Genomic DNA, 21,709 nt, shown 5'->3' with positions numbered 1-21,709 from the left:
CCAGTTCTGGTTCAGGGCTTCTGTCATGTCAACCAATCACTGGAGCCCTGAACAGCCGGAATGAGATGTAAAACTGGCAATGAGTATCAGTGGTGATATCTTTCAGACAGCGACGGCACTGAATGCAATGGAGGCAGCCGGACCACTAAGGGGCTCAAGCGCAGTTTCTTTATGAGAAGTACATGTTTATCGTATTTTAGGGAGAGGCTGCTTTGGTTTTTGATGTGTTGACACAACTAAAGAGTATGGTCTACTCTGGACCATAGACAAATAAATATAAAGATGGACGACATAACAGCTCCCGAAAAGTGACGCCAAACCACCTTGCTTGCCCCCCTGGTGTCTGGCTGCAGTACATTAACGCCGGCTCCTCCATGTTAGAAGATGGGACACGGCCTAATACAAGTTTTCCCAAACATGGTGTCTGTCGTTTTAAATGCTTCATATCGAACTGATGTATTGCTGTATCTTACCTGAGTTCAGACTTGGTCAAGTGAGGAAATGGACAAAAATGATTGCTAGACCTACGTTCAACAGCATTACTAGAGCCACCAAGATAGAGTTTGGGCCCTGTGAAAACACAAGAAAGTTCTAAATACATATAATGCCAATCCAAATTTCATGACATTTAAAAATTCTGAAGAAATTTTAGCTAATTTCAGGTCATTTAATCTGCTTATTTCTATATAGAAACAAAATATGTGTCTGTTTGAAAATATCTTTTTCATACAACAAATAAAGGCCTAGAATTTAAGGCCTAGAACGTATAGTTAAAGAATATATAATTTAAATAAAATGTCCAGAAAAGTTTTGGTGAACTAAGGGTGACTGAAATAAATGGCTATTTAATTTGAATGCTTATACAGTTGCTCCCTTGGTTTATTAAGCTTAGAACAACTTAAGGTTGGGTTACATGTTTCACATTGTCTTGTTATTTCTCAGGTCTGTTTCTCTTTTTCTAAACGATAGTGTATTGGAACTCTGTGTTGGGCTGTGCATGTTATTCACACATAACACCTTAACACAATAAAAATCATCAAACTAAATATTATTTGCACAACATCTAAATTCCCCAAAGCCATGAGAGTTTGTCTTTCCAACCCGAGAACAAGCTGGAGACAACTGCCATTCATTTTAAAGAATTGTGGAATTGTTTCAATCTTACTGGGACTCTACAAATTACACATCAATGCATTAGAAACTACAAATAAGTATCTGAATCAAACATGGTAACTTTATGTAACTCACCGACTCCTCCTCTATTATTGCAGGAGCGATTTCCATACTAGCTTTCTTAGTTTCTGCAAGGCTCTTTGGTTTGGTTGATTCCTGTCTTTTTGGCTTGGGAGTCTCTGGTGCTTTGGTGGCCTCTTTTAGTGGAGCTGGTGAAGGGCTGGGGGCTGGCAGGGACTTTGGTGCAGGCGCCCAAATCTGTTTGGCAGATGGCGGCAAGCGCGCCAGGCTTGATGGATGAAGGTCATCCTCCACACTAATCGGATCCTCGGGTGGCGGCATCTTGACATCTGCCTTGACATAGTAACCATGGTACTGGGAGTGAATCTGTCCATTGCTGGGGTAACTGCTGAGTGTCGTGGGAACAGCTGGTTTGATTTCTGGAGGAGCCTCTTGTAGCCTCACTTCCTGTCTGAGAGAAAGTTTTGATGCTGCTTTTGTTATGCCTGCCGAGTAAAAGAAAAGAGAAGGGAAATATTTAACCAAAGAACCAACACATATATTGTTGGGGAATTATTTCCAGGTGTCCTCAGGCAGACACTGAACCCAAAATGTTTCCTGAGATTCAAGCATGTTGCATGGTATTTCCCTGCCATCAGTGTGTGTCTATGTATTGTACCGAGATAGCAATTAAATACAAAAGAAATATAAAGCAGTCCATTTCTGATCCTCAGTTAATTGTGACCCATTGCAACCAAGACCACTGTGTATCTTTCCAACACTTTCTGTTTCTCATTTTATTATGCAAACCAGAGCAACAGGAAAACATAAACAGCAGCAAGTTTTGCTTAATAATATCAAACTCAAAAACAAGAGGCCATGTAAGCAATCGCCTCGAAGTCATTAAATAAAACAGTTCATACAATCTTGAAAAAAAGGAAGCTAAACTCACCTAGCTGTCTGCCCGCGTAGCAGCGGCTGAATGGCGGCGATGTACTCAGCAGTGTGTTTACTTGTAGTTTCGTCAGTTTTTAATTGTTAGCTGTTAGCCAAATACACCGCCCAGAACAATATAAGGGAGCAAACTGCCTCCACCCCACTGAGCCTCTGGTTGCAGAGTAGCAGATGGGGAGACGTCCATGCACTCAACTGTGCTATCACTATTAGCCTCTTCCAATCGCGGCCGGTTAACAGCAGTGAGTGAGAGGAGTCAGCAGGCAGTCAATGACGGGCGATCAAAGGCGATCAAAGGTGATTTGAGAACGTGAGTCACTGCAACCACAACAGATCCTTCAGCATGCGGCCATACTTATTATGTAGTTTGCTGCAGCAGAATGCAAGTTTAGCCAGACACGGACAGACACTGAGGTGCACACACACTCTCAGTCATGTCATAATGAATTGCATTGCTTTTCTTAGCAAGACCCACCCTGTGCTGATTGAGGCAGAGACAATTGGCTAGGGTTAAGCATTGACTTTGATGAGTTAGGTTCAGGATAACTCATTGATTAAGGTATAGGACTTGAACAAATCAGATTACTGGTACCTCAGACAGCATGGACGCCTGGCTAATCCGTGTGCTTGAGTGCTACACAGGGCTGGTATGTCAAGAAAAGCAGTGGGATTCATACTACGGTCACACGAATGCATGCACACACGCAAGATCTTCCTTCCCTCGATGAATAACTGATAATGAAGTGACTATTCTGCACTTTTATAGGATACTCAAGATGCCTGAATTCTGAGTCAATAACTCTCTTACAAGTGACACCGCTGGTTGCTTGTTGCTGCAGTCATCTCAGTTTAATGCCATATTTCCTGCTAAAATTACTGTTGCTGCTCACCATGTTGCTACTACTTCTGCTATTCATTGCAAATGTTGACTTTGTTGCTGTTCCCCTGTTGTTCCTAAAATCATTATTGCTGCTCACCAAGTTGCAATTAAATAAATGTTGCTGCTCAGCAAGTTGCTCTTTAATCTATTGCTGCTCGACATGTTTAAGGCCTCGGCACCAAATGAATCCTGAAACTCCTCCAACACATACACATAAGTTGTCTGTTGATAGTGTTGATTATAAAACCATCAACTTACATGTAGCTGAATATATAACTGGACACATGTACAAATATTGTATTATATTGTAATTACAATACTTGTTCTTTGTTTGTGTCTTGTCTGAAGGGGCTAAACCTTACTTCATTCTAAAACCATGTGTTGTAAAATGACAAATAAACCATGTAACCGAGACTACCGTTAAGAGCTAATGAAGGATGTCACATAAAAGATATGCTGGTCAAACTTTAAATTACCCAAGTGGTTTACCTGCTGTCAAAGACTCAGCTGCTGGGGTTTTGTTCTCTTTCCCAGCAGGCTTCGCTGGAGCAACGGCGGCGGGAGTTTTACTGCTAAACAAGGTATTTTTAACAACAGTGGGTGAAGCAGTGGGACTGGGAGATGGAGACTGGTCGGGTGTTGTGCCTTTCCGGTAGAAATGAGGGCTCCCTGATGGAGATTTATTTTTCTTCTCCACAGGAACCTCCTTTACCTCTAATGGCTCATTATACTTCTGCCGTATGTAGTCCGGGCCTGTAAATAGAAGTAAAGAAAGAAAAATCTCAGTAAAGTGATAAAACAATGCCGGGTTTGTGCAGGATGTCCCGTGTGATGACTGAATCACTTGCTATGGCAGCGCATGTACATGCTGCAGCCCGGAGCTCCCATGAATCACCGCTTCACGGCCGACCAACCAGACAAACCTGCTCGACCAAAAGCCACTAGGCTGCCCCAGGATGGAGAGGGATGGGAGCCCAGATGGAAGCTAAGCTAACACACCTCGGACTTGAGGCTACTCCACTACCAAGCATGCTCCTTGCTCTCTGATGTTCTGCTGTAGGAAATAAGATGAAAGCAGCGGGAGGTTGTGACTGTTGAGTCCACATCTTCACGGAGAAATGGGCCCTATTATTCGTACCCGGTTTACTGAGTTAGCTGTACAATTTTGAAGATGAGATGACGCATGTCATGGTTTTCAGTTCTTCAAAGCAAGTTTAGAAAATTTACCATAGCAACACATACAAATCCCTTAACCTGTCCAAAGCAGCTTTAGTGAAAGTTCACTGAATAAGTTGGCCACTCTCACCGGACAAAAAAGGAGTAATATTAGTTATATTAGTTTTATAGGAAGAGAGTTCTTCCAGATGACCAAGATTCGTTCTCACATCATGATGACTTCATACGATCCCTATTGATTCTGCCGACAAGGAGTCATTTATTCACGACACCTTCTGGAGTCGTACATTGAACACCACGCAGCCGAGCGTTGTCCGTCTCACATAATGTATACAGAGTACATCACAGAGTGTATGCAAATACTGTATGGATAGACTATCTCACAGAGTGGATCACAGCCCTGCGCTTTTTTGCAAGTGGTACATGTTTGTGTCGGCGATGCAGGCCGTGCTGGTTGTGACATTTATTTAGCGCTTAAGAAACTTATGGATGTCTTGAAAACACTATTATAGAACAGTATTATTAGTACACCATACATATCTATATTGTAGAACATGATTAAGGTGAACTCGTAATACGAATACAGAGAATCACACACAATGTTCACAGCAAAATGGGTAGTGTAACTTAGTGTTAATATTCCAGTGTAAAATATTTTGAGTTGATCAGTGTTGTTTTGGGTGTTAAAAAAGCACTGGCAGTGCTGAAAAAGCTCTGGGGGCGGGGTTGTTTCGGCGAGTTAACACAATGCACTCCTGACCGAGTTATCTGTACATCCGTTTTTTTCGCGGTCTTTCTTTTTCAACTGACGGTGATGGTGGAGAAAGTGTCCAGAGTGTTCACAGTAAAATCCACAGTTCAACAACAGCTTGAGTAAGATGCCGCCTAGTGTTGGTGTTAATTTACGGAGAATCAGGTGGTGTTAGAAATACTCTGAAAAGCCCCTCCCCCTTCGTCACCTCAATTCTGGGTGCTGAAGAAGATCTGGGCGCGGGGTTGTTTCAGTGAGTTAACGCAATGCTCTTCTGACTAAGTTATCTACACCTACGGTTATTTCACAATCTTTCTGTTTTACTTACATCCTGTGAGATCCTGTCCGACGGAGTTTGACAGGACGACCCAGCATGCAGTTCAGCAGTGTAACTTTATGAATGTGAAACCCTGAATTAAGTTCTTATCCCTGTTGTGTATTCAGACTTTCATGTGTCTTAAGACAACACTGTGAGTGTTGGATATTAACACATTTTTTTTCGTAAAAAATACACTTTCATGTGTCATAAGACAATACTATGAGTGTTAGATGTTAACACTATGAAAGAGTTAAAATATGACCACTATCCAAAGTGTAAATTTAACTCTGAACCCGAGTGGATTATATAAGCACTGGCATAGTGTTGATTTTAACACTATGGGAGTTAATTTCACACTTCCGATTTTGCTGTGTATTTTTGCTGCTTGATTGAATTTCTGACTATGAATACATACATACATACATACTGAACCGGTCATACACACATTCAACTTGTTTGAAACTAGTCATATAGTAATCTACACATACATGTATATACACATATATAATACAGTACATACTGTATATCCTCATAAGTGTGTATTAATTTGTATACTATTGCCAGCAGTTACATTTAAATGAATATAAATCTGATTGATTTGGGTGATGAGGCACTTAAAATTAGCCGATACATTTTCCCAACACTGACACATTTACTTGTCTGATATTTTGCAATGCTTATGTGACGAGCCCAACCAGCGGAGGCAATGTTACGCTGCGTTTACAACAAGGAGTCTCGCTAATATTCGCTACGCTTTAGATGTGAACTCACCATTAGACTTTACCATCATTATGGGCTTAAATTCAACATATGTAGTTGTGAGTCATCTCCTGCTCCTCCACAGAGAAAAGACACACTCCTTCTCTGAGTTTATTGGCCATTGTTGCGTTTGAAGATCATGAAATCTGTGCTCGACGTCTCCCCCCTTTCAAAGAGGAGTGTGCACACGCACAATTATCCATATATATATAGATATCATCTTGGTAATTTAAACTGGATAATAAGACATTTGATTGACTTTGTTGAACCACGTATGAAAAATAGAGCCCAGGATCCATCGTGGTCCAGGATCAAGCTGCACTCGACAGACGGACAGCAGGACCGAGAGCAGGACTCTGGTGGGACGAGATGAGCTGGACTCTGTTTACATCATGATGTTGGCGCTCAAACACAGTCAGAGGAGAGAGCAATGTTTTCCTCATGTTGAATTCTTAATGTGAAGATATTGGCCATATGATCTGACCAGAATAATGTTTTTGTTTCTGTTGTTTACATTCATTCTGATGCAAAAATGTGTTTCATGTGCTTGTTGTGTTACATAGGCTACAACAGCATTTTTGCATTATGACAATACATTATCCTTGAATACTTTAATTTGAGCTAAGTGCTAATAGCTAACAGAGCACAAATGTATTTTCTTGTTTCTTGCACTTTGAATTTAATCCAATAGACAAATTTATTTGAGTGCTGTAAAGGGGGCAGCATACGTGCTCTACTGGCATTCTGTTACACCACCAATAAACTCACGTGTCACTAAACACTTTCCAATAGCAGGTGGCATTTACGGGCAAACAAGATCTTTGTAATCTGCTCTGCACTTAAGCACTACACAGCATAAGCTCTTAGTGCACCGGCGATTATTGTTCAAGCCTTTGTTGCATTAACTAAATATGATCCTCTTGACATCGCAGGTTCATGATCTATTTATCTCAGAATAATAAAGTTGTTTTCTCCTGACAAAGAGACCCTTTTATCAAGAGGAAAGAAGATAACAAGATAATGAACCTGTGATTACAAGAAAGAGATTCTTATCCTGCAATAATTAACTCTTGATCATGATTGATGACAAATCACTCATGGCACATTATGCTTTTCCGCTGTGCTGGTGCTGCTGTTACAGTACCTGGCTGGTGGAAGCCCGGGGAGAGCTCTCTGGCCACAGCTCTGGCAATGTCAGAGTCCTGACTGGCTGACTGGGCCGCCTGATCTGCAGCTTCTGCTTTGGCCCGGGCATGGGACGTCCTGCAAAAAAGATACAAATATGATACGCAGACTCAGTGAGTTTAGCATCCAGTAAGTAACCAACATACTTGCACAGCGAAGTTGCTAAGCTAAATCTTGCATGCTATATGCATACATACAAACGCATATAGCCCTTTTAACCCATGTTACCAACTCCCTTTAGCCTCCATTTTGGTTAAGAAAGACTTCACACTGTTACATTTAAGAATGTAAACATTAGTCACCTGACCCAACAGACATCCAAGCCGGGGGATGGTACAGGTGTAGTGTGAATCGTATAAGGGTTAGGTTAACCCTGGTTTAGGGTTAGGTTAACCGTGGGCACATTACTCATTCATCCCATGGTGCATTATTCACTCAGTAATAATGAGACAGTGAAGAGTAAAATCTTGGGGCTTACACATGCAGTCAGTATTGCCAGTACCCCGACGAAGGTTTCTTTTTTTTTCCCGTTGAAAGGTTTTTTCCTTTTTTTGGGGGGAGTTTTTCCTGATCCTAACATATTAAGGAGCTTTACAATCTAATTTCCAGATTGTAAAGCCCTCCGAGGCAAATTTGTGATTTTGGGCTATACAAAATGAACTGAATTGAATTAACTTGTACTGCTTCATGAGAGATAAGAGAGGGAAATATTTTCCTCTTTACATTTGAAAACCCAAAGCCAAGTACACATCCAAATGGTAGCAAAACCCCTAAAGAAAAGGTATACGTTTACAGGAATTTTTAGAAAGCTTATCGTCCACATCTATACAGGAATACACGCAAAGTACTGTGTAAGGCTTTTTATGTCACTGGAATCTTAAAATACGACTAAAAAGAAACAACTTAAATGTCTTTTCTCATGAAAGTCCAGACTCCAGGGACAATATTCACAAATGTACAATATACAAATAAATAAACCCACACTAGAATTACCTCCTCCAGGTTATATATCTCTGCCAACCAGTCTAGTTGCATAATACATCCGTGTCCGTTCTAAATATCTTCACTTTAGAATTTTATCCTATGAGAAATTTGAGTGAAACTAGTCATAATTAGCATATTAATTCTTGACTTATGGCCAAACACACATTTCCTGAGTGAATCTATCAGTGTTTCTAAGAAGTTTCCCCTTAAACATGAGTGCAAACTGTGTGTGCCCATGCCTAGTTCATAGCCCTGGCTTGCATTAATGAAATCCTGTAAATTGTGTATTAAGTCAATGTAAATCTATAGCATAACACCAGAGCAATAGGTATGGGGGGACCCTGGATTACCTCTGGATATTTCACTCCGCCAGTAATGTGATGAGGCCAAGATTGAACTTGTCTGCTGTCCAGTCAAAGCTTTTGTGCAGTCAATTGTTGATACACCATCATATACTAGACAGCTGCACTCACTGAATGCAGGGCTGCTTGTGGTTCCTAGACTCTTAAAATGTAGGATGGGAGCCAGAGCCTTCAGTTATTAAGCTTCTCTTCTGTGGAACCAGATTCCACTTAAGACTTTCCTATTGCGAGCTGAATTGCAATTAGTATTGCCAATAACATTACTGCTTTTATTGTCATGATTATTCTACTATATCCACTGCTGCTGTGATTTTTGGTAGATTTTCTTAAATCCTACGACTCTCATTGTAGGAATCATTTCTGTCATATGCATTGAATGTGTTATAACTCTGTAATGTCGTTCATTCTGGTCACATATTGTCATCTATTGTACATCCTGATAGAGGATCCTCTTCTTTTGCTTTCCCAAAGGTTTCGTCCCTTTTTCTTCCTATGAAATGTTTTTTTTTTTGGAGGAGTATTTCCTCAACTGATATAAGGTCCCGGGACAGAGGATGTTGTATGTGTACAGATTATAAAGCCCTCCGAGGATAAGTTGTCAATTGTGATTTTGGGCTGTACAACTTGAACTGAATTTAATTGAATTATTGGCCATGGTACTATTTCTACACTATTTAGTGAAATCAATTTGAAATCAACAATGAATCCACAGAAACCCAACCTGGGAGGCTTCAGTTTAAAGGTCAGCCATGTCATCACCAGAGTTCTTCCACACTGACCAAGGAGAATACCAGATACAACACACTGAGTGACCGTGTGTGTGTGTGTGTGTGTGTGTGTGTGTAGCTGGGGGTGGTTGTCAGCTGTTTATAAGCATCGCCCTCCTTGGCCTTATTTAGACAAGCACTACTTCTGACGCACATACATAGACACACACACAGACACACAAACGTAAGACATGCACATAAGACGCACACTCACGCACACACACACACACACACGCACACGCACACGCACACACAAAGGCAATCTGGCCAAGAATGTGCCTACTTGCTTCTCTTCCTCTCCTTCCAGCCCACACACCTACTGGCTTGACCTCTCTCTATTTTCTCATTTTGTCCTCCCTCCCTCAACCTCCCTCTTCTCTCTCACTTCTCTTGCTCTCCTCCGCGTCTCAATTCAATTCAACTAGTGCATTGCCCTGGAAGTTATCACGTTAAAACATCCAGCAGCAATGTTGATGATGCCTTAAGGGTCGCTCAGGGCGATCTGCTCAACCTGGTCACAGATGGATGAAGAGAACTGGAAACAGTTCTTTCTCATGAAAGATGCTTGTTGGCACATGAAGCTAAAAGTGCTCAACTGCAGAGTATAAAATCACCAGGATCTTCTGCAAACAAGAAGCCCAAGAATGTTTTCTTTAACTTCGACTCCAAACTGTTCGCTCTCGGCTTGTAGAGAGAGAGAGAGAGAGAGAGAGAGAGAGAGAGAGAGAGAGAGAGAGAGAGAGAGAGAGAGAGAGAGAGAGAGAGAGACCGAGAGTGAGGTTAAGAGAGAGAGAGGATGAGACAGAGGGTGAGAGAGTGAGAGAGGGTGAGAGCTGACTAACATAAGCAGGTTCGTGTTACATACGTTTCCTTACTGCGCTGCATTTAGTCTGATTGTCTGACTGCTCTTTTCAGGATAAAATGTGTTCTGATGACGCAAGGGTTGAAATGCTGAACATGTAAATGCAACACCTTCGGACGAAGTCCAGTCAGCGATTGTAGATAAACTCTATTACTGTCGTCAGCTCTTAACAGCACCCTATTGAATATGAAGGGGAAGAAATGGCCTAGCAGGGCGTGTTTTTGATGCGGCTGTAGCTCATGGTGATCATTTTCAAACCACAAGGTAGCCGTCTCGATCCCTGGTCTCCCAATAGTTGGCATGTCCAAATGTCCATGAGCAAGACACTGAACTCCCAATTGCTCCCTGTGCGCTTCACGGCAGCACACTGCTCCTTGATTATTAAAGATGGGTTAAATGCACAGACTAATTTCCCCAAGGGGATCAATAAAGGATAATTTCTTTCTTAATTTCTTCTAGAAACTAAGCTTTCTGAGATGATCTTATATAGCACATTTTACCTGGAGATGGCGATCTCCACTTTGGTTCTGGCAATAGCTGCTGCTCTCACTGCTCCCTCGATGGCTCTGTCCACCTTCTGTTTGGTCTTGTTGTTCCTCAGCGGGATCAGCTGCTTCCTGATGCCCCGTGACAGAACGTTGTTCTTGTACTTCCCCTCTTCCTTGGTGCCGTCGGGGAAGATGGTGCAGCCGTATCCATGGCGCTTATTGTTCAGCCACTCGCCTTCGTACTTCATGCCATTGGAGCGCTCGGAGACACCAAAGCCGCTGCGCTTGTCATTCTTCCACTCCCCCATGTAGGACTCGGTGGTGGTGGCGTCCACGTTGTCCTCCAGAGGCAGATAGTCATCGCCGGGATCTCCGTCTCCAAAGCTGATGGTGGAGTTGGCGTCGCTTGAACTGATGCGACTCATGTTGCTGTCACTGTGTGCTGAGCTACGCTTACTGGAAATTGACGAGCGAGAGTCTGACTTGCGCAATCGCTGGAGGCTCCCAAATAGTGAGCCACGGCGGAAAAGACCCTTTTTTTTCTCAGAACCTTCTCCGTCTGAGTGGAAGTTGAGTACAAAGCCGCCGCGGGTACCTGCAGGGCTGTCGGACAGACTGTCTCGCAGGACCGTACCGTTGCTCTGCTCACTGCGAAGGGAAGACAGCGAGGTTCGTAGAGGGGAACGAATGACAGAAGCCATACCGTATGGAACACTTTGACGCACGCCATAGCCATGACGCATCCCACCGGTCCACTGACCCTGGTACGTACCTACAGAGAGAAGAGAGGAAGAGACGACAGTGAGGGAACTGTAACATATATATATTTATGAAAAGAGAGTTGAATAGCTAACAGAATCACAAATACACGCCTAGTTTATGTTTTGATCAGAGCTGCAGGTCTCTCAAGTATCTCGCATTGAGCGTGACTGTCACTCATTTCGGTCAAATGTTCGGCGGCGCCCATTTGTCGTCGTCGTCGCACCCCTCCCCCCCACTCTTTTTTCACCGGCATATCCTGTCTCAAAACGATGCAGAAATGTCTGTAGTAGCTGCTCTCCACTGGCTTCCTGTAAGATCAAGAATTATATTGAAAATCCTTCTCCTTACCCACAAAGCCTTAACTGGTGATGCACCATCATATATTAAGGAGCCTATAGTGCCATATTACCCGAGTAATATGTCGGGCTCACTGAACCAGTCCTGCCTGCTTCGATGGATCATGGTTGTGTCTGGAGCTGGTCCTGCCCCCTACCATGGATCGTGGCTGTCTGGAGCTGGTCCTGCCCACTTATTTGATAATAAACTGCTGCAACTTCACATCCACAGACCATACACACCACCTGGTGCAGCCACAACTAGAGTTCAACGCTCTAAAAACAGTGGAGATGGTTGTGGATAATTGGAAGAACGCAGCCCCACCCGCCCCTCTCACCATGCATAACTTCCCCGTCGACGCTGTGGAATCCTTCCGCTTCCTGGGCTTCATCCTTACCCAGGACCTCAAATGGGAGCTGAACATCAGCTCCATCACAAAGAAGGCCCAACAGAGGATGTTCTTCCTGAGGCAGCTGAAGAAATTCAACCTGCCAAAGACAATGATGGTGCACTTCTACACAGCCATCATTGAGTCTATCCTCTACGCCTCCATCACTGTCTGGCACGCTGCAGCCACTGCCAAGGACAAGGCCAGGCTGCAGCGCATCATCTGCTCTGCCAAGAGGGTGATTGGCTGCAATCTGCCGTCCCTCCAGAAGTTGTACGCTTCAAGGACTTTGAAGCGGGCAAGGAAGATTGTGGCTGACCCCTCTCTTCCTGGACATAAACTCTTCGAGTCCCTTTCATCTGGCAGGAGGCTGAGGTCCATCAGGTCCTCCTGCCACACAAAGTTTTTTTCCCAGCAGCCCGACGGCTCATCAATAGAGCCCGGGTCCCCCACTGACTGACTCTGTCTCCCCCAGGACCTTCCCTTCCCTTCTCTCCCCTGCACATCTCTCCACACCTCACATTTAAAGTTAAACAATTCTGATTAAAAGCATTTAACTGTAGACTTTCATTATGACGTTGCCAATGAAAGAATGATGGAAAGGGTCAATTATTGCCTAACTGCTTTATTAAAATGACAATCAGTTTTAATAAATTCTGCCCTCAGTATTTCCGGCCATCGTTTAAAACAGCATTTGCCCCAGTCCCAGTGAAACATAAGTAAGAGAGTCTTCAATATCTGTACTGTGACATGCCTAAAACTGGAACAGAATACTTGAGCGAATAACAGTCACATTCGATTGGACCACTAAAAGTGGGTGGGGTCAGAATGTGCTGTGATACATAGCTAAAAGATGCAGATTGATTGAATTCATTTTTTAGCGCCCATAAGCGCCCTAATATTTAGTTTTACAGGCAGAAAAGATAATTGGATTTTAAAATGAAAATACATAGATGAAAGGGTGCATAATAATACCTATGGTTTGATCTTAAAGAGTAAACATTTTATTTTGACTTAAAAAGGACATCCTCGCAGATGACCTGCTTCAGATAATCTTGTATGACATCATTGTACCTTGTGTACAGCGTTGCATCCATTTTTAGTCTCGTCTTGAGGCCTTTAAATCGTCTCCTTGCAACTCTGAAGTTGTTTGGGAGATCTGGTCTGTCAGGTCGCCACGGCAACTCAACTCTGTAGTGGTCCTCCTTGTACTTTATAGTCTTCTGAAAGTTCATGAACAATGCCCAGTGACTCTGCCCAGTACACGTCCCAGAAAGCATGTAGTTGTTTGGCTACTTGAGTGTCCTCCTCTCGGCAGATGTGCATGCAAATGGCATCGGTTACACTGGACGTGGTAAATGGACCCTGCAGAACCCATCCGAAGCTACTTTCAACGGCTACTAGTGAATCTGTTATCCTCTGAACTTTGCCGGTCACTATTCACCAGTAATAGTCTGCTCCTATTAACACTGACAATTCTGGATTCTCAGCGCCCTCTAATGGAAAATCAGCTAGTTGAAGACCTTTTCTCTTTATCGCCTCTTGGATAGGTTCGCTAGGAACCTTTTTCACAGCCGTGCACACTTGAGGGGTTTCCACTGCTTCAATCTCAATTACTTGCTGCGTATTCCACACGTTTTTCAGTGACACTCTCACAATGTTTTGACGTGCAGTGACAGGAGAAGTGGACCCAAAGGTGTGAATGTTTAGCGTCTCTTGCCTGAGTACTGGCAGTTTTAGTGCTTTAACTACATCTTCGTGAATTAAGCTTTTCTGGCTATCTCCATCTAACAGACAGCGTACCATTTTCTTCCCGCTGGAGTTACTACCCATGCGTTGGCTGTCTGGAGCAACACTGTGTTCTGAACGTCAGCTCTCGGTTTCACTGTGTTGGACACAGGATACCACAGCATCTGTACCACCCCTGTTAGCATCTGGCTTAGCTTCACTTTGATCACAAACTGACTTGTGATGTCTGCGATGGCACAAGGCACATGAAACACCCTTGACTCTGCAGAATTTTGCTATGTGTTTTGGACCAAGACACACTTAGCATCTTCCCAGTCTTCTCACTTTGTCCTTGCGAGCAGCCACCGAACTGTCTGGACAGTGTCCGGGTTTATGGTTGGTACCATCACAATACACACAGGTCTGACAAACATTACTTGCTGTATGCAAAGCTGTTGCTAAAGGCACGTTCCATCTTGTATATATTTCTACTACATAACATCAACATTGTTAGCATCAACAAGCACACATCATTCTATTTCCTGTTTTCAAAGTAAAAGCACTTCTTGTTTCCATGCTCTTTACAATAAAAGTCAATCATGTAATAAAACAAGTTACAACACAACCAGAGCCCCTACTAAACTAAATCGACTAAATGTCCCGATAGCCAGCTTAAATTAGCCCAATGATTGAAGTCAGGCTATCTCGGTTTCTCAAAGGGTGATCCACACTCAAACAATCACGTTAATTCAAACCAAACCTCAGTAATCAGGATAAATGATCCTCTTCAAAAAGGGGAAAGGGGGGAGCATCAATCACCGAAACCATGATGTTCTAATAGTACAATGGCAAATAAACTCAAAGGAAGAGTCTCTTTTTTCTCCGCTGACGAGCAGGAGATGATCATGAACGCATATGAGGAATTCCATACCATAATCATGGCAAAATCTAACAACACTACCGCTACCGCTATTTTAGCAAACAGAAAGAGGGCTGATAGGGTCAAGACGGGGGGAGGATGTGAGACTCCAGATTTTAATCCTGTTGAGGAACTGGCACTCCAGCACCATCAGGGTAGGCCCATAGTGGAGGGCATGGGTGGGGACAGCTCCTCTGGATAGGTGAGCAGTACTGGGAGGAGTCCAGGCAATGTAAAGAATACATCCATAAGTTTCTTAAGCGCCAAATAAACTTTACGAACAGCACGTATGCAACGACTTTCTGTGTCACTCGCAAAAAATCGCAAGGCTCTGCATACAGTCTGTGTGACAGTCGATGATCTGGCTGACTCAGCTAGCCAGGTACAAGGAACAGCACCCAGGTGTGTCTCCCACCCTCCCCACAAACAAAGAAGAGTTGTATCTTACTCAATTTTCCATCCCGGCTCCCTTCCAGATGGTGCCGAAGAAAACAAAAATGGGAATTCCTCTTGTATGGTGTCTAACTATAGTGAATTCTAACAGGTGGACCTGTCAATGGAATTGATCTGGTTTAAAATAAGACCAACGTTTTCTATGGATGCCAATTTTTGAGCCTCAACAAAGGCCAACATGATGCCAGCCACAGACTAGGAAAGCACTGTTTTCTGCCACTTACCAGAAATGCCGTCTGAGGAGTCAGCAGTCAATGACGACACAAAACTATCCATCAAAGGTTCTTCAAAACGAGTGAATCATCGCAACCTCAAGAGGTCCTTGAGCATACAGTCATAAATGAGTACCAAACATCTTAGACTGATGGACCCGTACTTGTATAGCACTTTTCTAGTCTTTTGACCACTGAAAGCACTTTAACACTACATGGCATCAATCACGCATTCACACACTGATAAGAGGAACTACCATGCAAGGTGTCACATCGCCATTATCAACCATTCGTATAGCAATTTAGGTTTAATGCACACATGCCACTGAACACATGATCTCCCTCCAGGCTTACATCTGGCAGATTTAATGTAATTATTTTTATTACAAACCAGTGGCTTATTCACAGCAAGGACAAACTTAGCTTTAGTTATTACTGTCACATGAATTTTAGTGCATCTAATCTTAAGGCATTAGAGATTAGAATTGACAATTTTTGAAAAACCTTTCTACTTTATTGTCATTTGTAGTTGTTAGTTGCTTTAAAACACACAATGTAAATAATTGTATTTTCATTTTAATATGTCTCACCAAAAACAACATTTCACAGGATTATATTGGAACACACATGATTAGATTGTAATTTGTAATAAAATCAAATATAATGTAATATTGTGGTTAACTACAGTAGTGATGAAATAGATGAAGTTAAATTTAGACAGTTTAAGATAAAGATATAGTGTTTGTACGGTTATGATCAGGAGGTAGAAGTTACGACGGTAAAGTGTATCTGTGGAGTGTGAATTAAAGTGTCATTGTTATGAGATCGAGAACTTAAGAGTTTAACTTACCACTCTAATCAACCTGATTCCAGCAGCAGCTGTTTTGAGAGAAAAAGAGCTCTCAAAGGCCAATGTCCTATCTGCTCTGACGTACATCGTACACTATCTGTTGAAGTACTCTGTTCACTAGCAGTGAGGTACACTGTTTACTAATTGATCATGTACACTGTTCACTACCGTCTCAGGTACACTGTTCACTACCGTCTCAGGTGCTCTGTTCACTACCAATGAGGTACACTGTTCACTACCTGATCAGGTACACTTGTTCACGACCAGCTCAGGTACTCTGTTCACTACAGATGAGGTATACTGTTCACTACCAGTGAGGTACACTGGTTACTACCTGATCAGGTACTTTTTTCAGGACAGATGAGGTACACTGTTCACTATCAATGAGGTACACTGTTCACTACCTTCAGGTACCCTGTTCACGACCAGCTCAGGTACTCTGTTCACGACCAGCTCAGGTACTCTGTTCACGACCAGCTCAGGTACTCTGTTCACTACAGATGAGGTACACTGTTCACTATCAATGAGGTACACCGTTTACTACCTGATCAGTTACTTTGTTCACTGCCGATGAGGTACACAGTTCACCACTGGCTCAAGCACTGTTCACTACATGATCAGGTCCACCGTTCACCACCGGCTCAGTGACTCTGTTCACTACCGATGTGGCACATAACAGCAGTCCACAAACCAATGAGTGACGTCACGATGAATACATAGTCTATGGTTGCAAACCTCCTCCCTCGGTCTCTGTGTCTTTGCACGGAGGGAGGAGTTGTGCTACCCCGACACACACCGACTTCGGCTCAGTACAACGCGAGACACACTACATGGCAGAGAGAACAAAATTATATGCAGAACATGCTGTCATAGTAATGCAAGGCTGGACCCCAAAGCAAACACAAGTAGCAGGAGTGATAGACAATGATATTTATTTCCAAGCCAGAGAGAAGTATAACTCTTGCGGGCGTCCTCTGTGGGCTGGGGTCTGGTAGTGGGAAGGCTAGGCAATTCTTACAGGGAGTTCCGGGGAGCTGAGTGGCTGAGAAAGCGTAAGTTAAGCACAAGACAGTGCTGAAATCCAACGAGGCCGTGGCAGCCATTCCGGGTGTGTGAAGTGACAATCTGGCGAGGAGTGGAGAGAGAACTGGGGTAATATACTATGAGGTTGATGGGGGAAACGAGTTGCAGGTGTGTTTGTAAATTGGCAGCAGCAGGGGAAGGCCACGCCCAGGCAGGCACACTCACACAGGGCAAGCTGAGAGCAATAGGAAAACGGGGGGAGAGAAGCACAGCAGGGTCCATGACACATGCAGAACATAAATCAGCAATTTTCAACAGTTTGGCGCACAGCCGTCCATCCTCGTCCTGTGCAGGTAACATTAGCGATGTCATAGGAAGTTTGCTAATAAGTAGTTAAATAGAAACTAAAAACTAATCCCTTTGCTAATGGTTTAGCTACAAATTTATTTTTAAAGATTTTGGAACTTCTTGTATTGCTGCTCAAGAAAGACCACTTATTTACATTCATGTAAAAGAAAAAAATCTCACAATATAATCAAAAAGAACTGACAAGAAAATTGATAAGTAACCGACCGATTACTAATGTAGAGATGGGTATTAGTATTGATAATTATTATCCTATCCTAAAAGGTTATACAGTGTACATGGTACACTGTATAACCAGTGAGGCAGTGCTCAGGTACAGTGTACCTGAGCACTGCCTGCTCAGGTACACTGTACACTACCTGCTCAACAGCATTCAGCAGACAGTTAGTTAGTTAGAAACTAGCTGTTGAACATAGTGGAGCATTTAGCAATTAAAAAGAGAATGATCCTTTTCAAAGGGGTTGGAGGAGACCAAAAACAGAGGTAAAAAAGATTGAATGTTCATCAGCGTCCGGTCGGTACAAACTGAATGATGATGTTGCTCTGTAATACTGGATAAGTAATTTGGCAAATGTTCGTCAATTTATTAGCCATGTCAACTAAAAAGGGGATGATTACTCAACGCTGTGTTAACAGCCCGTTTCTGCTGTAACCAAGTGGCCAAATCAGTTATTGCAGGTTTACTAGATCTTTAAAGTATCGATATAAAATTACATTAAATATTTTTTTATATTTCTATATCTCAGAAATCCACGAATGGTAACACAAAATAGAGCAGACCATGTCTAAAAATAAATGTTGAATGTCTGTTGTGTCTGCCATAGTTTATGATGTCAAAAGATTTTTTTTGACCAAGGTGAACATATTTTTTTAAAGGCATGAGGCCAACAACTATGGATTACAGCTGAATATTTTGTGAGAAAAAAACATTTTGGAAATTATGATTTATCTTTTTTGAGTATATTTTGGCATTTGGTTTTCACAACTTTCTTGACTATTTGTAAATGTTTAGATCTCAATGGGAAACAATCTCACCACTGTAATCTAAGTCTATAAATGGTATAGTAGTAATAATATTAAAGCTGTGAGCGGGCCCTCACTCCACAGCATGTCGGGGACGCCGGCGGGTCGCCGGCTCGCTCGGCCGAGAATGGCGCTATTGAGCCAAAGTACCATTTTGAAGCAGTCAAAATCATATTAGGTAACTACATCTTTGCCTTCAGATGTGTGTGCCAAGTTTAGTTACGTTTCGAGCATGCTTGGTGCCTCAAAAGCACCTTCGTTGTTGACCGCGAAGGATGGGTCGGCAACAGCGTTATACGAAAAATCTAAATCTTTGGGGGATGGCATCATCAAAGTACTATGTTTGGCTAGAAGTATTTGATGTCGATCGGATTGACCTACTAAGAGAAGCAAGTCATAGTATAGAACATTTTACTTCCTGTTACCATAAGTGGCGCTATGACTAAAAGAAAAAATTAGATTGCACATGTCTTCAGGCCTGGAGACACATCAGACATGTGAAATCTGGAAAGGACCTGATGAAGTGGAGTTAAGTTACATGGGTTTATTTGTTGATGGGGAAGGGTTGAATTTCTGTGATGCTCCGACTCAACGCCGTTCAACGAATCCTTACAATTGTCAAGGTGACGCATTATCAATGTCTTAAGTCTCTTGCGACTCATTTTGAAAGGGATCTGAGTAATATGTGAGGAGCATGGTATACAAGTAGAAAACATGTAACTTCCTGTTGCCACCAGGTGGCGCTATGACTAGAATGGAAAATTATCATATGGGTGTCGTCAGCGTCAGGAGGTCATGACATATGACCAGAAAATGCCAAATTTGAGTGATTCACTACAGCGCCCTCTAGAGTTTAAATATTGTAAAAAAACAAAACAAATTGGGTACGTTAAGGGACACTATGTTGACGTATGCGATAAAGTTTGTGAGGATAGGCCAAGTGATTTGGAAGTTATGGGTATTGATGTATTGAGCCACGCCCCTAAGAGGTTAATTGGTTCATATCTCTAAATTCAATGAGATATCAAGAAAGTTGAAGATATAGTTTGATCACGTTGAACCAACAATGATCCACAGAAAGTTTCCCAGCGTTTAGGAGAAGTGTTTTTCACAAAATCATTGGTGGCAAAAGTCACCAGAGCTGACAACTAAAGGGGGGGGGCGCTATAGAGACATTTTTTGCCACTTATCCAACACCCCAATCAGATTGGCATTTTTCGCCAATTCAGAGATGTGTGGAAATTTTGAAGAATTTACGTTTATCCCAAACACCTCATTTGTCCATGCCATGAGGAACAATAACGAGAAAAAGAAAAATTAAAGCTGCGAGCAGTTATGAGCGGGCCCTTGCTCCACAACACGTCGGGGACGCCCGCGGCTCAACACATCCAAGAAACACATGGTCTTCACCCAGCCAACCAGCAAAGATCACTCTAAGTCACACTACCCGGTCTTTGTGAAATTCGACCAATGACAAGAGACCTGGAACACAGTAAACGTTCTCTTTTTTTCTGGACCCCGGCAGAGATGGTTGTGCAGCGCGACTGTCTACAATCACGGATCAAACGACTAAACTAACCATGGTAATTTGCTGAAACTTACCCATGTTATGCCTTAATAGTTGCACTAAGTGATTACATGCATGTTTTTTGTGGGTGACTTAGTGAAATTAGTGAAACTACGCCATGAAAAACATAGACATCGTATATGATCATACGTCCCTTTTAAGTTGAACCTAGAATGTTATGACCTTAAAACAGTTGTTTTTTGCCTGTGTTTATATTTTTAGGATATGACTGGTCATCTTTTTTATTGTAAGAGGAGGCATTCTGTTTTTGTGCCAGCCAACCCTGCCATCAGTGATGATGTTGAAGATGACGATGTGGCAGACCCTGACTTTGTCCTGACCACCAACGACGAGAACATTAAGTGTGTATTGTGTGCAATTGCTGCTATAATCCTGTAATTTACCAACTGCAGGACTAATTAAGGATTACCTTAATTTATTTCTTGCATTTTTTAATGTATATTTTGTTTTCACTAAACAGGCAAGAAACTATATATGGTAATTTGGTGGATGTTCATTTTATACCTAAAATGTCTTCTTTTTTTAATGTCACAACAGTAAAGGAGTAGTATTATGTCCTCCAATAGCGCTCGAGGGTTGACATTTTGAATTAGGTAGGTTTACTTTATTTTAACCAGACTTTGTTCATTTGACTTTGTTCATTTGATTTGTTTCTTGCTCTAAACACAGTTGTGTTGCAACCATAGCTAAACAGTTTATCCTTTATGCATATATTATTAAGATAGTAGCACTTTACACAGATCGCTAGCTGCTAATGCTAGCTATAGATACTAGCTATGGATCGGTATTTGCTAACCTTAAACTGTAGCGCCGGTAATCCCATTACAATGCGCAGGTATCCCGTTACAACACGGCGGTAATGTTGTTGCAATGCACCGGTAATCTAGTTACAATGCAGTGTTTCCCCTACCATTATATTAGGGGGGCGCTGCACCCCCTGAAAACCCGCCCCCTGTAATTTTCTCTATATCGCCAGATCACAATACGTCATTTAAGGTTCTCTTTCCGATATAACAGGTCTACACCTTGTTCTGTTATTAAACAAACTAAACGGCCGTATTTTATTGATGGGATTTACACGACAGCTTGTCATTTCTGTCTCTATATGTCGTCGCGTGTGAACACTTCTCCTCTGCTCTCTGTATTGCGCGCGTGTTGTTCAGTCCCGAAGCGCAGAGACACGTGCGCGCACACAGGTGAGCGCTGAGCACACAGCAGCGGGCAGAGAGCGTAGAATAATACGTCGCATGAAAAACAGACAACTATATATTTTAAATGCTCCCAGGTTGAAGATGGCACCGGAGCAGCTCTCTGAACCCGGAGCAGCTCTCCTGCTCCAAGTGAAACGAGTCAAAGTGCTCGCGTCTTGTACCGACAATTTTAAAAATATGTGTAAACTTG

At 42.5% G+C, this 21,709-nt stretch overlaps 1 protein-coding gene across 1 annotated transcript in view; it reads right to left on the bottom strand.

The window, feature by feature from the left end:
- The window catches only part of LOC137781104 (junctophilin-1-like), a 42,887-nt gene that overhangs the window by 5,767 nt on the left and 15,411 nt on the right, over positions 1–21,709 (bottom strand). The window contains exons 2-6 of the mRNA XM_068569675.1: positions 10,673–11,432; positions 7,157–7,275; positions 3,497–3,760; positions 1,249–1,679; positions 474–570 (exon numbers count right to left, since the gene is read on the bottom strand). Coding sequence (XP_068425776.1) covers positions 490–570; positions 1,249–1,679; positions 3,497–3,760; positions 7,157–7,275; positions 10,673–11,432 — 1,655 coding nt within the window. The 3' untranslated portion in view covers positions 474–489. The remainder of the gene's footprint in view (positions 1–473; positions 571–1,248; positions 1,680–3,496; positions 3,761–7,156; positions 7,276–10,672; positions 11,433–21,709) is intronic.

This window comes from Clinocottus analis, unplaced genomic scaffold (genome assembly GCF_023055335.1).
Source record: "Clinocottus analis isolate CAN_PGR_092001 unplaced genomic scaffold, fCliAna1.0.p SCAF_11, whole genome shotgun sequence".
In the NCBI taxonomy this organism is placed as follows: Eukaryota; Metazoa; Chordata; class Actinopteri; order Perciformes; family Cottidae; genus Clinocottus; species Clinocottus analis.
This window is presented reverse-complemented; position numbering and strand designations above follow the sequence as displayed.